The sequence below is a fragment of the Thunnus thynnus genome, chromosome 15, assembly GCF_963924715.1.
Source record: "Thunnus thynnus chromosome 15, fThuThy2.1, whole genome shotgun sequence".
In the NCBI taxonomy this organism is placed as follows: Eukaryota; Metazoa; Chordata; class Actinopteri; order Scombriformes; family Scombridae; genus Thunnus; species Thunnus thynnus.
The window spans coordinates 5,211,773-5,228,898 of record NC_089531.1 but is presented as its reverse complement, the minus strand read 5'-3'; the positions used below and the strand labels follow the sequence as shown (position 1 = coordinate 5,228,898).

The 17,126-nt window shown below is 38.5% G+C and overlaps 1 protein-coding gene across 1 annotated transcript in view; it reads right to left on the bottom strand.

Annotated features, from left to right (window-relative positions):
- grin2da (glutamate receptor, ionotropic, N-methyl D-aspartate 2D, a) overlaps nt 1-17,126 on the bottom strand; it is a 171,537-nt gene that overhangs the window by 81,358 nt on the left and 73,053 nt on the right. Inside the window, exons 8-9 of the mRNA XM_067611993.1 lie at nt 4,031-4,236; nt 908-1,076 (exon numbers count right to left, since the gene is read on the bottom strand). Of these exons, the coding sequence (XP_067468094.1) occupies nt 908-1,076; nt 4,031-4,236 (375 nt within the window). The remainder of the gene's footprint in view (nt 1-907; nt 1,077-4,030; nt 4,237-17,126) is intronic.

Genomic DNA, 17,126 nt, shown 5'->3' with positions numbered 1-17,126 from the left:
CAGGTATTAAAATTCAGAGCCAGCCAAAAGTTAAATTACCATTACTGCCATTATTACCAAATCAGTGCATGAGGTAAATTAAACTGCAGGCAACCATAGAAACAGTACTTGCTACACTTGCTGCTTGCTAAACCTCCATTTATGGTTGATCAGAACTGGTTCTTCCTGTAGAGGAAAAAATTGAAGTATCATATAATATATAACCTACCTCATATAATACATAACCTGTCATTTAATATATAACCCTTGAATATGCAATAATCATATAATACATAACCTAATCCAAGTATGATTTCCCGTGTTACTGGTTTGTGGAAAGCAGGACTGGCTCCTTTCCACTGAACTTTGCTCGAACTTCTGATACTGCACATGAACTGTCTTTCCCTCATACAATGCCTGACTTGTACCACTTTTACGTGCAAAATGATGTAAGGTTGAAATATAGCCTAGCTTGATCATTAACTGTCCCCCATGACAATTTGAGACAAGGTTGAGCCTTCAATTGAGAAACGGCCTTAATCAATCATTGATGTGTTTTTCTCGTCGAGTGCAACGATTGAGTCTTTGTTCCTATGCATATAAAAACTCTGATGACGATGCATTCGGGATCGATTCCTCGGCAGATGCTGATTGTCACTCTGTAAGTTTCGGTCCTTTTGCACAAAAGATAAATAAATATACAAAAGACAAATTTCTCTTTCTTGGTCTCCTTTATTCGGTTTATTTCCACCACACTTACTACGTGCCATCCGACCACGTTGGAAACCACCACATGTGTTTATAGTTGTTGTGATGGAGTGGGAAAGACGCAACATTGTTTGAATATGGGGATATCTGTCGGCTTGTATCCCCAAAACACCCAAAAAACTGTAGAGGTATTTTACAATTAATATCAGAAAATTCTCACCTCTCCGACCATGCCGTTCCACTCCCCATCGATGTTCTTCCCGTGCCTTCCATTGGTCACCAGATAAAGGTCATAGGTAAAGCCCACAATTTTGGCCAATCGCTTCAGGACATCGATGCAGAAGCCTTTGCAACAGTGCTTCATAGGCCCCGTGCTGTCCACCACCAAACTGAGGAGAATGTGAGAGGGAAAAAAGTAAGATAGTGAACATGTTTTTCTATAAGATTTTAGGATGTTTTATCAAGGATGCTCCGACCTGAATGGGCGGCTTGGCTGTTGTGGAAATTGAAAGCGAAGGAAACTGAGCTGCTCAGGGTGTGAGAGAACGGACAGATGAGCACAAAAGACACATGGTTGAGAAGGTAACAGAGGAAGAACAGGAGACTGAGGAAGGCGAGGATCAATACTGACAGTTTGGGCTGTTCAGAGAGGCGTTGCTTGACGGGTCAGACAGCTCAGGAGGAACTGCATTATTAAGAAGGAATTAAACTCCATTTGGTGCTCTTGGATGCTATCTAAAAGAAACAAAATTCTGCAAAGGCCTCCGATTGCTTCTTTCCTCTGAGGCGTCATCCAGCCTGTTGAGAGCATCATGAGCAGGTCACATATGGGAATCCAAGTACATTTAGATCACTATCAGTCAAGCAGCTGCAGTGCCCTCCATCAGCTCTCCATACAAAGTGCCCATTCAATGGCCCCTCAGATACTTAGCTATGGTAACCTATCAGCTCTGTTACCTAGCAATACAACTTGCGTATTTGGATAATTATTTTCACTAGAAGCCAATATAAGGTCAATTTTATGAGGGTGGGACATGATTGCTCAGTACCACAAGTGTTGTAAAAAAAAGTATTTTCCCTCAAATTAGGTCTGATGATAACTGAGCAGAAATAATGGTAAATAAAAAGTTGTTTCATTGTGAAAACTTTTCTGTCTTCAAATAATTATTTTTGTATTTTATATCTGTCTTATTCTATTTTAGCTTATTTTCTTTTCTTTTCTCTTGGCTTTTTAATGATTGTCTTTGGTTGTATTTAAATATCCTTTTATGGTGTGTTTCTTTTGCACTTTGTCTTGATACTTTTAACATTTTATGTAAAGCACTTTGAATTGCCTTGTTGATGAAATGTGCTATATAAATAAACTTGCCTTGCCTATGTTATTATGTGGTCAGAGACTGTTGAGCATTTAGAAATAGGACATGCATGAAGTGGCCGTCACCACAGGTGGGAAAGTAAGAGGGAGTTATGCTGTATGTTATGTTGTTATTTTAAGTACCTGGTTGTACGCCCAGTCATTTATGTGTGTTCATTTTAAGCACAAAGCATCATGACCTTAGTGGTGATGGCAGGAAAAAATAAAAGCATAAAACATCTTAGCCAGTGCACTGCAACAAGATCAGAGGAAATAAGCTTAAGCTGTGTCAGATAAAGAAAGATAAATCAGTTAAACAGTTCACAAATACAAACATATTGGTAAGGAAAAATAAATAAATAGGGAGTAAAGACAAGCGAGTTAGGCAAAAATCGTTTAAGGGAAAAACCCTAGGTCAAAGTCGGTTGATTAACAAGAGCAAACTTCTCTTTTAGCCAATAAAATTGATGGAGGATGAACTTATCTTCCTATTGGCCTGGTTGTGTGATGGCAGGAAGGAAGCTTATCTGGGATAGACCAGGAGCCTGAAGACACACACACACACACACACCAACACACACTGTCTTGCTTTTTCTCCTCTGACTTACTTTTGCCTGAAAGGAACCATATATATAAACGATTCTGACTGTAACTCCTGCTTTATACTGTAGAATAATAAAGTTCTGCTCAGTTATTAATAATTCCCTGGCTTCTGTTAACCAACACCTCAATATAAAGAATCTGTATTGTTTTGTTGTTTTCTATTTAGTGCTGCTAATAATTTTACAGTGCAGTAGGTTACTGTGATCTGAGTTTAGCGGCTCCACATGCACCATGATTCACTTACATCTTTACTTCTTTCTAGGTGTTGATACGGATGCAACAGGGCTCTCTTGTTCCAGGATTAAAAAGCTATTGAAGTTATGACTTCTGCTCATCATCGGGATTGATTAAAAGAAAATTCACCTTAAGTCGCTGTGTGGTTTCAAGTTCCTGTTTTGGTTTTAATAAGAAACTGTAACAAAATAATGCCTTGTTCTTAATTGCCTGCTTTGGTGTGACTTTTAAACCATGTAGGTGCTGTTAGGCATCTTAATTTCCTCTCTGAGATAATTAGGTTATTTTCTGATGTTTTAATCTATTGATCCCAGAATGAAAGTCTTTTGCTAAGTCTCTCCCTCCCTGTACACAGCACCTGCAGATGGTAAAGATTTACTGTCTTGGTCATGGGCGGTTGGCCAACATTATAGTTTCACAAGGGAACAGAGCCTGAAACCTTCTGGTTACAGGATGGAATCTAGTTAACCACTTTTTGAAACTTCTCGCCCACTTTTCAGTAAGGTTTATAGGCTGATATGGGTTTATAAGAGAAACCGCTACAAGACATCAATGTTAGAAATCAGCTGTTATATACTAAAGTGAATCCTGTCGTGTATAAAATGGTTTCAGTCCATTCCCAGCTGGAAAAATGTGACATCAATATAATTCTGTTTCTTTATCCTTGTGGCCATAATAAACTGGAGGTCATCCTGACCTGCTACCTTCTTTAGAGAGTAACAAAAACATTTCAACTCTGTTCGCTTACTTTCATTACAGTTGTTTTTGTTTTCCTCTAGTTTTTGCTTTTGTAATGGTGAGAGATTAATTTTAAACCTCTCATCATCCCCTCACAGAGTCAAATTACACAACCAGAAAACTGACAGCTTGCCACTGCTATGATGAAGGAAATGTGCAAGTGACATTTTATTTTAACAGCCATAATGGGCAGCTGTCACTAAATGGATAAATGGTAACTGGATATTATCAGCTATTAAATTCATGACTTATACATTCATTAGTTACACAGGTTAAAACATCAGGAAACAATATCATATTCATTTGTCATTATTTTTGTGCATTAAGTGAATATATACGTGGAGAAATGACTCTGGCACAGTTTCCTCCAATAATAATGGGGGTGTTTGATATCCAGGGGTTGTCGTGTGTTACCTGGAGTTGACGGGCATGCGGCAGGGGACAGAGTCACGGATGCAGGAGCTGGTGCCCGGGTCAGCGGGTTCCACAATCACAAAGGGCCTCTCCTCCAGTGTGACCACTCGGAGGTGCTGGGAGTCATCCAGGGGCTTCAGGAAGGAGCCGTAACGGGACCAAGGATGGTAACGCAGACGCAGGTGGCCGTTCTCCCACCAGCCAACCTGGATAGGTATAAACAAACACAAACACTATGCTTACTGTAGGCCTTCAGTTATTAGGGAAGAGTAGCTAAGAAGAGAAGTTTCATACATATAAAATGTGTTTGCATTCAAAGTAAAAGAAACATAGGTAAATGTCTTTACTACTGTAAATATCCAAAACATTTGATTGCATTAAAGGTTCTATATGTAGGAATCAGAAATTCCTTCTCATTAGTGACACCGGTGGCCGTTAAGTGAGCTGCAGTCAGCATCCTGTTGCTCTTGTTCACACTGCTGCTCACTCACAGAGCGAAAGATCTCTAACATTGTGTTTTGCACCGTGTTTGTGCAGAGCATCTGTCATTCTCCAGTCAGTCAACCCCAGCCCCCCCCCCCCCCCCCCAAACACCGGCATAGGCTCAGCAAGCTGTGGCTGGGGAGCAACTTACTGCGGCCAGGGAGTAACATGCTGCGGTTTTGTTGTGAATGTGTAGTAGTTGACGGAGGCAGCTAGCTGTCGCATTAGCTGGACAGCTAATATCTGCAGGGTGTTGAATACCACTGTTTTTGTTGTGGTAGATGCCGGTCGTTTGTTGATGTTAGCAGGAGAAAGGCAAGGCACTTGGGAGCATGCAAAAATGTCACATCCGTTGGATTTTCATGGAAAATTTAGCCCAGGTCCCTCACATAGAAATCAGTCCACCAGCTGATATAACCAATGGACAAAGTTGGGGAAGGTCTCATTTTTTAAGTTCCGTTACAACCCGTTCACTCATTGGTAATGAAAAACAATTAATAAATGTAAATTGCTTTAGAATTCTTACATATAGAACCTTTAATGATATATCTGATCAGTTTTGTGTTTTGAGAATGTCTTGTTAGAATTAACCATATTAGCCAACTTTTTATTAATTTAATTATAATTTTTAACAGTCAGATCTGTGAACCAACAAATAGACGCTCAGTGGAAACTGAACTGTCTAGCATAAACTAGCTTATACTTTGCAACTTAAAGTGACACTCCTTGATTTGGGCCCAGAATTCTTCTCAGTGGTTGCAACCAGCAACTTCACATTGATTTGGTCCACCCTTAAGGAAACTGGGGCGTCTTAGTGTCTCAGTTGTCAAAGACACATAGTATGTAACTGCAAAATCCCCAGTCTGGATGTATCCAGAGACCTTAATTGCATTTCAGTTAAGGTCTGGGTTGTACGAAGCCAAGTACACTGTATTTTAAGACTAAAAATGACTCCTTCCTGGCACACTACATTGCATCCCCTTCCCTGAAGCCACACACTAGCAGCTGCTTACTGGCTTTCTTTGAATGTTTATTCAGTTGAGTCCTCACTCAAGATGACATCATTGTAATAGTTTTCTAAATTGAAGTTAATGTTGTCAGGTCTATATTATTCTGGTCTTGCTGTCTCTATTGGGGATTTATATAGCCTCACCTCTGTACAGCAAGCCCCAAGGGACAATGTCACTATAATCACAGAATAAAAGGGACCTGACAACTCTGATTACAACTTAGTAAAATGTGTTACATGAAGACTGCAGGTACTTCAGCCCATCTGTCTGCTGAATTGGTTGCATAATATGAAAGTATGATGCTCCTGTCAGATCAAGCATTTAGTTTTGTGTTTCTCTTTCCCTCTCTTTTTCCTTGGTGACTGGGGAGGACATTTTCAGTTGTGGGGGAGAAGTAACGCAACCACAAAGTATGTCTTTGTATCGGTTGTGCTATCAAATGAGCATGGTTTGTTCATGTCATCTGAGCTGAGCTGTTTTCATGCTGCAACATGGTGTTTTGCAGTACAGACTGAGACTAAGGACGAGACAGTTTGTGTCACAGTGACCTACATGTGTAAACAAATGTGTTTACATCGATTGAGGATGTTACTGGATGGATTACTGGATGAATGTGCAACCACAACAAAGCAAAACTGTCAGCCTTTGGAGCTGTGGTGTCATATATTTAGATGTTATTTGCATATATCCAGTTCTCCAGTGGCTCTCCCTGATTGTGCTGACAAAAAAAACCCTGCAAAGCCCCTACACACATAAACGGGTTTGTATCACTTGTGAGGACATTATATACTGGTTTACTTTAAGCAAAATGCCTAAACCCAAACCTTAGTCTAAGTAATCTAATACTGAATCCAAATCTCTATCTTAAAACAAAAGCTTAACCTTGACCAGCTTTTTTGATGTGATGTGAGTTCCCACAAAGTGATTAGGTGGATAGATTTAAGTCTCAACCATATGACTAAGTGTACACGTCAGATAAGGTGTCTGGACAGATACGGTGAGCATACTTAGTGAGTATACATTATGGCAAGACTAAGTTTGAATCTACATGCAGCTGATGAAATGGGATCCAGCTTTTTGTCCCCACATGGGATATCAGTCCCCATAATGTACTATGGAAACAAATGTCCCCATAATGTCACATATATAAGTAATTCCACACACACACACAAAAGAACTGGTACAAGTATAATATTCTACACTATACCATCAGAAATGCATATAAACAGAGACACATACAAACATAAACAATCCATAAAAACACATAATCCCACATATAGGAACCAAAAATACCAATAAAAACAACTAGGAACACATACAAATATATGCACCGACACAAATACGCATTGTTATTCATAGTTATTCATTTTGGCCACTTTAACACATTAATACAATAAACCATGTAAATAGCTAATTTGCACCTGGCACTTTGGACCAACCTCACTCACTGTATCTTTTATGCACTTTCTGTCTGTCTCTTTTTCACAATGTTTCTGCTCTTCTCACTCACCCTCTCTGCTGCATAAATAATAATAGACAGGTCCAATAGTTCATTATGGAGCAACATAATAATTTGCTCCTCTATACTTATTTGTCCTCGAGTTCACAGATATGTTTTGCATTACCTGAAATAAATGCTTTCCACGGCTCTTTAAATACAAAAAAGACACACATTTATATGCACATACACACACACACACACTGCCCAGACAGGGGTTGAATCCCTGGATTGCCAGCAGAAGGCAGGGATAGAGCGTGATTTGGTATTTTGTGGGTTTCGGTTATGATGGAGCTCAGACAGAAAATGTTGTGATAAAATACAAGTTAGAAATCCAGCACTTGCAAAGACATATCATTTTCATATCTATCAGAACTCTCTTTGTATTACCTGAATTTGAGTCAGTCATTTCAGTCGTATTGTATATCTCCGTCTTTCCATTACAATTAATAATCTGAGGTGTACTGCTCACATGACTCGAGAGTTTGGGGTGTATTACGTCCAAAATCAAGACTCTGATATGCACTTGACTCTGATACGACATGAAGAATCTATCATTTTACAGTCATTGCTCCCAAACTGCTCTGAACGATGACTAATCTGATCTACTTTCCTCCTTCTGTCAATAATTTGACATAAATGATCCCAAACTAATAAATAACTGCAGCACAGACAATCACTTGGAGGGAAATATTTGATGTTCTGTATATTTTTCTTTGTCTGTTCAGCCACAGCGGCTTGATGGCTCATTGCAACACAACTCTTCTTCTATTTGTTACAAACAAATCACTGCAGCTGCTGCTGCTGTAAAGGTAAAACTCATCACTATTTGAGCACCAGAGGACATTTTCATACAAAGACCAAACAGTCAGTGATGAGAATAGCAATTGTAAAAGCCGTCCTATCCTGGGAGGGCTGAATCACTGTTATATCAGACCGCTATTAGAATGTAGCAGCACACTTTCATTCACATGGAAATGGTGAAACATTTTATAAATGAGGGATGGGTGTACTTATTGTGCATGTCAATTTTTACAATATGAAATGTTACTGAACGGATGTCAATTTTCCATTTGACCTTATTTAATTTAATTTAATTTATTTATTTATGTGATTTTTTTGATCTATTTCAGTTGTATTTAACTTTTTCGTGGCACTATTTTTGGAGGAGCTATGGAGAGTCTGAGGAAATAACCCTGATGATGTCATTATGATGTGATGTGATTGTGATGATCAGTTACTTGGAAATGTCAAATGTATAACAGAACAGAATACCTGTCGATCATTACTAGCAACTAAATATCAGCCTCTGCTGTATCAAATCTTAATGAGTTTTTGTTCTATTTGTCTCTCACAATTACTCCGCCTTTATCAAAATACAGTATTCATTTGCTGGAGAGGGAATTTAATTAGATAATGATGATCACCTAATGCAGGACGAAGAGGAGAAACTATTTATTTAATCACACATGACAACAGGAGTGCAGTCTTTGCCCTCCTCTCATGTTAGATTATGCAGTGTTGCAGTGTTTGTTTGTTTTTCTTAATTCTAGTCTACTGCTTCACAAGTGAGCCCCATGACAGGCAGTGATCACATTGTTGGGCGTTTAGCTGAGTCATCATGCCCATTTTTCGCCTATACTGTAACCTTCAGGGCCCTATCTTACACCCGGGGCAAAGTGGCACCAAGCGCGACACAAGTGTTTTGCTTTGCTAGTTTAAGACCGACGCAGTCGCCATTTTCCCGTCCAGCACCCATGTTGTTTAAATAGCAAATGCACTTGCGCCCAACTGAGCACCCATGGGCGTGTAGATCTTAAAATGAGGTGTGGTCAGGCACATTATTAGCACATTGCTATCTTGAGGCAGCGGAAAGCAATTGCACGATTGACCAACAAAAACCTGGTCTGAAGTCAATGGCGCAGTGTTTCACTGTTATTTTAAGGGCACATTATCAAGACTGTAATATACACCTACACAGGCGGCTGCACAACATACATTCTGCTTGTTACACACACATGGACGTGCAGCAGCGCACACACATGCAAAGGATTACAGATAAAAGGATTACAATGTGAAAGATTATTACTGTGTACATCAACATATTTTAAAAATGCATGTCATAATGGTTAGTCATAATATTATTACTTAGCTATTAGAATTAGCTAATCGCAGTAATGACGGATGAAAGTGTCTAATTATTTGAGCAAATCATGGCGATACATGTAGGTATTTAAACAGACCCATCAGGTTGAGGGTGTCTGTCAAGACCCAGCAAACAACGGATCAGACATGGATTGACTTTCCTGCTTCATCAATACATGATGACATGAGGGACACATGGGGAAATAAATGAGGTGAAAACAATGATTAAACTAAAGAAGGAAAGAACTCTGGACAGCTCTGAGCTGCTGCCGGCGGCAGGATCAGAACCTTGGAGAGCTGCTCAAGTCCTGACAATGTGTATGATGATTCTTTACATGATTAAAATTAATGATTTAATTTTTGAACAATATTTAACAAATATTCTTTAATATTTTTGAGAGTACAGTGATCAGGTTCCCATACTTTCAGCAATTAAAACCCTGCTGATTTGACTTGTTACTCCATGACTGAACAAAACAATTTTAAAGAAACCAAAGCTGTAATTAAAGAAATAAACACTTTCAAAAAACAAACAAAAAGAAATTTGCAAGAAATGAATGAACAGGATCTTAAATTGGTGGACTTCTTCCTCAGCCACAGGAGGGTCCAGGAGCAGCGTCGGGGGCCAGTGTGCTTGTAATGGATCATGCTCTTTCACTTTGTGTACAAGCAGATCCATTTCCTCTCCCACCTCTTACTACTTGGCAAATGCACCATTATAATAGCAATCTGCCAAGGTGCAAGTGCACCTGACTTTTAAAGGGAATGGGAGATGACACTCTGGTTGGTTTATTTCATGTTTCACCCAAAGCACACCCATGATTAATTAAGAGACTAAGGACAATCCTTTTGAACCATGCGGCTGGCGCTGCAACCATTTTTTCCACCATTAAACTGGCAAAAGTGGATTTGGACGCACCCTAAATACACTTGCACCATGCGTTTCAGACCATGCGCTTAGATTGTTAAAATAGGGCCCTCAGTTTTTCTTACTTAACTTGAGTGTACAGTTTTACAGGTTTTTTTATTTGTACATTTTGTTCTTCAAATTATTATTGTTGCATCGTCTCTCTTCTGTTGTGTGATTATATATTTTGGTCCGACTTGCACTGTCCTGTTCTGTTTCCCCATGATGTCGCCCATCCAGAGAGGAGTCAAGGCTCTTTAAGTACCAACACAACTAATATTCTACTTTAAAAATTGTTTGGGTAGGAGCGCTTCCTGGGTTTGTTTGAGGTGCTCGTTGGATAGGGATACAAATAGAAACAAAAATACAAGAAAACTCCAAGGCGTTCTCTTTTAATGCCTTCAAATAGCTTTATTGTCATGGCATGGTCATATTAGACTTTTAAAACAAAACTTTTTTGTTTTTTGTAACCATTGCCATTGTTTGTATTCATGTTGTTACTCTATAACTCAGCTTTCATGAATATTATGGGCCAAACCATTGTTTGTATTCACTATGTTGCTCTTCATTTCAGCTTTGATGAATATTGGCCAAAATGACCCCATCTGCTGGAGTTTGTATATGTTTACACCCTCTCTAGGCCACAACACCAGGTCCAAGTGGAAGATTCCTATTGTTGGAATACCACTAGAAAAGGGCCAGGTGTTCAATGAGATCTGTTTGACTCCCCTGATGAAGGCTTGATGCCGAAATGCATTTGAGTTTTGTTTTAAAAGTCTAATATGACCATGCAATGACAATAAAGGCATTTTAATTCTTTTAAAAGAGAGTGCCTTGGAGTCTTTATGTTCTTCTGAATGCTAAAAAGTTACTGCACTTAACTCCAATATTGAAATGTCAGGGGGGAGCTGCAGCCCAGAAATCCATCCAACAGAAAGAATGAAAATACGGCTGATGTTCGCTTGTAATAATTATTGTAGGACTGGCAGCCATTTTATGGACGTTAAAGCGTCGATGGGCATGCATTCATCCATGCGAGTCCTGCCAGCAGTGGATTCATTACTACTTTTAAGTGATTTCTAGCTTTATTTTCACTCTGCCAGTCCATTATGTGAGTGCAAAACAGCTGTAAATTGTAGTTTACAACTGAAGTACAAAATTGGCCTCTGAGCAAAATAGCTTATAAACTCCAACTGGCTGCAGAAATGAAACAACTCTGAAAGCGAATAATAATGACAAATAATGATATTGACTGAACCGGAACAAATGAGGTTTCATTAAAAGTTTGGTTTAACTCAAAGGCTATTGCTCAGATTGGTCAATAAGTCCTTACAGAGTCGCCACAGTCAACATCTGGCTCAAGACACAGTTACTGTGTTTTTAAGTCTCATAAAATATGAAAACATGAGTTCAATGAGGCCTGAACTTTGACATCAGGAGACATAAACACGGTTGGTTTAAAAATTCAACATCACACCCTGAGGCTGAGCTCAGGATTTACTCTAAAGAGTGGAGCAATGGTAGAGATTTGACAAATTAGCATACTCCAGTGTGGTCTATTATGGGGATTAAATTTACACATTTAATACCAATTTAAAAATCCTGCCTACGCTGCAGCTTTAATAAGGTGATATAGTGAAAAGATAAGCTGCTCAATTTAATAAATGCACTAAATAATGTGTGATCACTGCTGATTATGTATCTGATCATTGATCATTATCAATCTATCCGATCAATCTTCTGCTCTTATTGCCACCTTTTTTGGTCTACATGATATTTTTTTATGAATAAAAGGTAAAAATATTGATTTTTAGAGACCTGATTTTCTGATTAAATCTACAGTATCTGGTACCTACCCATGCAGCCCTGGCTGACCAACAATCAGTCGATTAAGGTGTGTTACCTTCAAAACAGTAATTATACAGAAAGAGCAGATATGCTGCATTGATATCAACGGCAAAATACTGCAGTAACAATACACCGCCATGATTTTTAGCCTGAGAATGAGACTTTTTAGTTGAGATTTCTTGTTTTGTAAGTTATTTGTTTGGTTGAGTGCAGATTAGAAAGTTTTAAAGGCTACTACCTTGTGAAATATCTGCTGAATCACTGTAATCAATGAACAACTCTATTAAACCCATCCCACAGATGTATTGAGATCATTCTGTGCTGTGAGGTTGTAAAACTCTTATTGCGCCTTTAATCTGAACCGGAATGGGATTCAGCTTTGTGTGGTTTAGGACTCCAGCTCCTCTGTCATGTTGACTAAAAAGGTACTTTGCTTTCTTGTCTTATTCACTCATTGATCCACAATATACGGCACTGCTTGCACTTTGCCTCAAAGAACAAGCAAATGTAAGATGACTTGCTATATTGTTGCATCACATGACACACACACAAACTCAAGCATGCACCTAACATCATAAAACCAATAAAAACTAGATGTTCAAACGCTGGTACCGAAGAAGGCTCAGTAGGCTGCAGAGAGACACAAAAAAAAACAAACAAGAAAAGAATCTTTTCATGTCCAACATGATCCATGCTGAGGCACATATGTAATAACAATATAGTGTTTGAAGCTGAACATGTCTGCTATGCAAAATCAGCACACAAAGCAACTTGACGCATGCTACACACAATGGCTCCTCAAGCCTCGTTTAAACATGGATAAGCTCATTTAGAAGGTGGAGCTCCAGGCCCATGCAAAGCATCACACCAGAAGTTTGATGTGGACATAAAAGATTCTTCCAGCCATTTTCAGCAAAAAGTACAAGTTTTCCAGTTGCAATAAATTATGTTACTGTACCTAATCTCTGGACCATATAAAATTAAAGATGACATAACTCTTCCTCGTAATTCCACTATGAATTCAAAACACAGAGAAGGCCGAAAGAAAATGACATAGCCTAAAATAGTGGGAATAACATTACTTGAAAGTATTTCACAAGCTGTTTGAAGTTTAAGACCAGAGAAGGAAAATTATCTAAGAAAATTCACTTTTTCATCTTTTTTTTTTTCAGGAACATTAAATGTGAAAATGACTCAGCTAGAATTATAATACCAATGTTCTGACTGTGCTGTTATGGGTTGTACTTTTCCATGCATCATGCAAACACACCATTTGACCCCGACATCAATAGCCATTCATCCATAAGGACATGTGTACATATGTGGATACTGTGGTATGGATTCCAAGATATTCAAGACGCTAAATAAATTCAAGAAATTACACCAGTTTTGGGTAAAAATCTTATTGTTATTACATTTAGTGGAAAAGAAGTTATATAATGTGTGTGCTACTTTGAGTTTGAGGTGCGGTATCACAGCTGGGAAGTAAATTAATTGCTCTCATCACTGTATTTCCTCGTTGCCAATTAAGTGTGGATACCTTGGTGTTAAGATATGCTGTGAAAAAATAGCACCATTTAGCTGATGTTACAGAATAATTAACAGAATATTTTCATGCAATCACAACATAAGGTTATTTTGAATCAAAAGTTAACTATTCTATATGGTCTGTAGGAATATACCAAAATATATGTGCTGTATGTTTGTTTACCACCTGCTGGGCATCGCAGCAGGTAAGGACAGCTACAATTCTCCCAGTGGCGGATAGGAAGATGTTATGGAAGTTCACAAAATGTGTTTTTGCCTAAAAGCAAGAGAGAATATTCAACTCTGTGAACTTTCCAAGACTCTTGATAAATACAGTCCCAGATCTCTCTAGGAGCAGTGCAACTGACACTTATTCAGCCGCCCTAAGCTTGCTGTGCTCGGCAAATATACTCCATGATTCAGTTCAGGAGAGGTTAATTCAGCAAATATACGCCCGGGAAAGTGGGATGTTCAGACAAATGAGGTTGGAGAGAGCCCTCAGGTCAAAGCTCTCATACAGCATTCACTTCAGGAGACCAAGAATTATGACCTTTGTCCATAAATCATCCACGCAAATGCACAATCATTCATGCAAGTGATGAGCAATAATAAATGTGACTTCGCATTTTGTCTTTAATATTTACAAACTGTCATCTGTCATTAACAATCCTGATTTTCTTTACTTTTTTGCATCCATTCAAGTCTCAAAAGAGATGAATTCTATATTTATTAAAGAACTTTTAGGCTATATGTTTGTGATATTTGTGTCTGCTGTTCATCTTTGTCAATAGTTTTTTTTTGTGCAAGATTCCTACAACTGTCCTACAAAGTAAACATTAAGGATGTGCAGAGAGCTCAGTATTTGTATTTGTACCTGTATTTGTTGAAGCAGGAAAATTATTTATATTTGTATTCGAATAAAAAGGGAAATAGGTGTAAGAATCCAGTTTTTTAGGATATTAAAGTGTTAAAAATGTTTATGAATAAACTATCTTACAAAGGAGGTCCCCACATTGAGTCTCAAACTCAAACTTGTACTGTGCAGACTAATGAGCTAAACCAAGTGCATTGCAGATGTACAGACAGACCTCTACTTATTTATACACCCATAACACAGAGACAGCACAGCATGTATCATGTAGGGAAGAAATTCAAAGGCGATTCTTGCTTTGCACTTTTCATTTATTGCCTATTTTTTACAACCTAACTTTGTGGAAAGGAGAAGGAGAACAACAGGTTATGGAGAGTCCCTTGAAAGCACTTCGCTTGTGTCAGTAGCTTTATCTCTGGGGAACACCCCCAACTCTGAGAGTGATGTCCAAATTAGGAAATGCGTGTCACGTAGCAGGTGGATGTGACTCCTCTCGTTGAGACCTGCTGATAGACGTAACAGCAGAGCAGCGATGTAACCGACGCTGGTATTTGACATGTTTTTTTCTTTCTTCCCAAATAGCGTATTTGTATTCAGCCACACCCCTAGTAAACATCTTTACTGTTTGACCAATTAACTAGTAATTTCCATGATTACTGGTAGCTGTCTCACATTTTGAAACTTATGCAAAAGTTCTGACTGAAAGACTTGTTGGAAAGCTAAAAAAAACACTGATAGTTGGCATCATAACAAGCCAGTGTGTTTTAAACCTGCATTAACTTTTTTTGTCCACTTGGTGGCAGCAGAAATGAGCTGTACACACAATATGATCATATTATCACCTTTTTAGTTGATATGGCAAAATTATTGGTAAAGAATTCATGTGGAGTTGTGTGTTTGGCCTCCTGGTGAATGTTAGTCCAGTACTCACTCTCTTTTACCTCTGTTTGGCTCTTCATCAACTCCTGAGGAAAATATCTAACTCTTTAGGTGCTTAAATGCTCAACTAAGTTCACCAGCTAGTTGCTAACTTTGTATGCTGATTGGTGCTGGGCAGGTAGCGTACAGTGAGGTTTTTAGAGCTACGAGATTAACCAAAACAGTAAAGTTTGGCTGTGAAACCAAAACAATGAGCTGAAAGATGCTAAAACACTCCAAAGAGCTTAAAAGAACTGCAGAATTGGGTAATAATTGTAGGTTTGTCACTATGAATGACCCCGTTCACCCACTCATAAACATTTCATCCATTGTTACCACAAAGGTATTGATTATAGCACATTTAAAAGTGTGTTTTAATTTAGATTTTTAAATTTGGATTTCCAAGTTATTACATATTGTAATATCCTAAGGGGGGGGGGTTCCTGTTTGAAACATGACATGACTATCCTGATGATTTCCTCCAAGAGCCACCTGAACATCAGATATAAAAGAGCAGCACAGGAGCCATCTTTTGAGAGCAGCAGTGCAAAGTAAACCCTTATCTGTCAGTTTTCTGCTTTCTGTAGCCAGTTTTTCTTTTCTCTATCTTTTCCAGTGCCACGGAGTACAAGACAGTAACCTATCTCCTTTGTCAGTATCTCAGCCGTCATTCAGCAAAAAATTCAATACAGTAAAGGTGAGATGAATCAGTAAAGGGCAGGAAACTCTACCATGATTCCCATGGATGGAGTAGTACTTCACTGTGCTGCCTCTTGCACCAGGCAATGCTGCTTTCTTCTATAAGATTAACGACTGCCAGAAGAAATACAGGCTGAATTTACTGAACTCAAAAACCAAAGACAGACAGAGTGAAGTACAGAAGACTTAAAAAACATTAATAAAATAGCTGACACTCTAAAAATAAATGCCCTTTGTTCAGCAATCAAATGATAAGAGCCTGTACTGTTATTTTTCATGAGTGCTGCCCTGCCTATTTGTCAGGTTTTACACTTTAAGTATCTTCGCTAACTTTAATATTTCCCCTGATTTAAATCTTGCTCTGAGGCTTCTTATCTTCTGCAAAACAAGATTGAGGTCAATTTCAGATCGTAGCATTCTTGATGTATAAAATTCTGCAATCCTTCCCCAAACGCCACCATTCAGTCCAAGCTTTTTTCACATGCAAATCGCTAATAGTGAGACAGAATTTTATAGAGAGTCCAGAGGGAGAAACATTATACGGCACCGTCAAGTTAATGTGTTTTATCATGAATGTTGACAACTGAAAAAGAGGGTTTAAAGGCCAGTTAAGATCAAAGATTCACCATGAGACACTGAAAAGAATTGAAACTGGTGACAAAAGAACAGCAGAATAAGACTCTACACATGCCGATTTAACATGAAAAGTGTTCTCACTAGTTTCTTATTGATAGTTTCTTCACATTACACAATTTAAAACACTGCAGTTTATGAGATCATGTAATAAGTCCAACAGGAAACGGAGTCTGCTCATTGTAAGTACAGTACCTCATAATGTCCAAGTTATAAGCAGATGTGAGGCTAAACCTTTGGTGACCGCAGCCAACATTAATGGTATCCAATGTGCTAATTCACAATGCTGAAACATTACTCTACAATAATATCAAAACCTTTTGCCATTACCTTTTATCTCAGCAAGACATAAGGCTTCATACTCACTCATAACCTGGCTTATATGTGGCAGATAAAGATACAAGATCAACAGTATGTATATATATAAACCTTACATTCATATTTGATTGCTGAACATGTCGTTCCAAAACCATGAGCATTAATCTGCAGCTATAACAGCCTCCAGTCTTCAAGTTTTCTACCAGGTTTGGAACCAGGCTGCAGGGATTTGCTCCCAC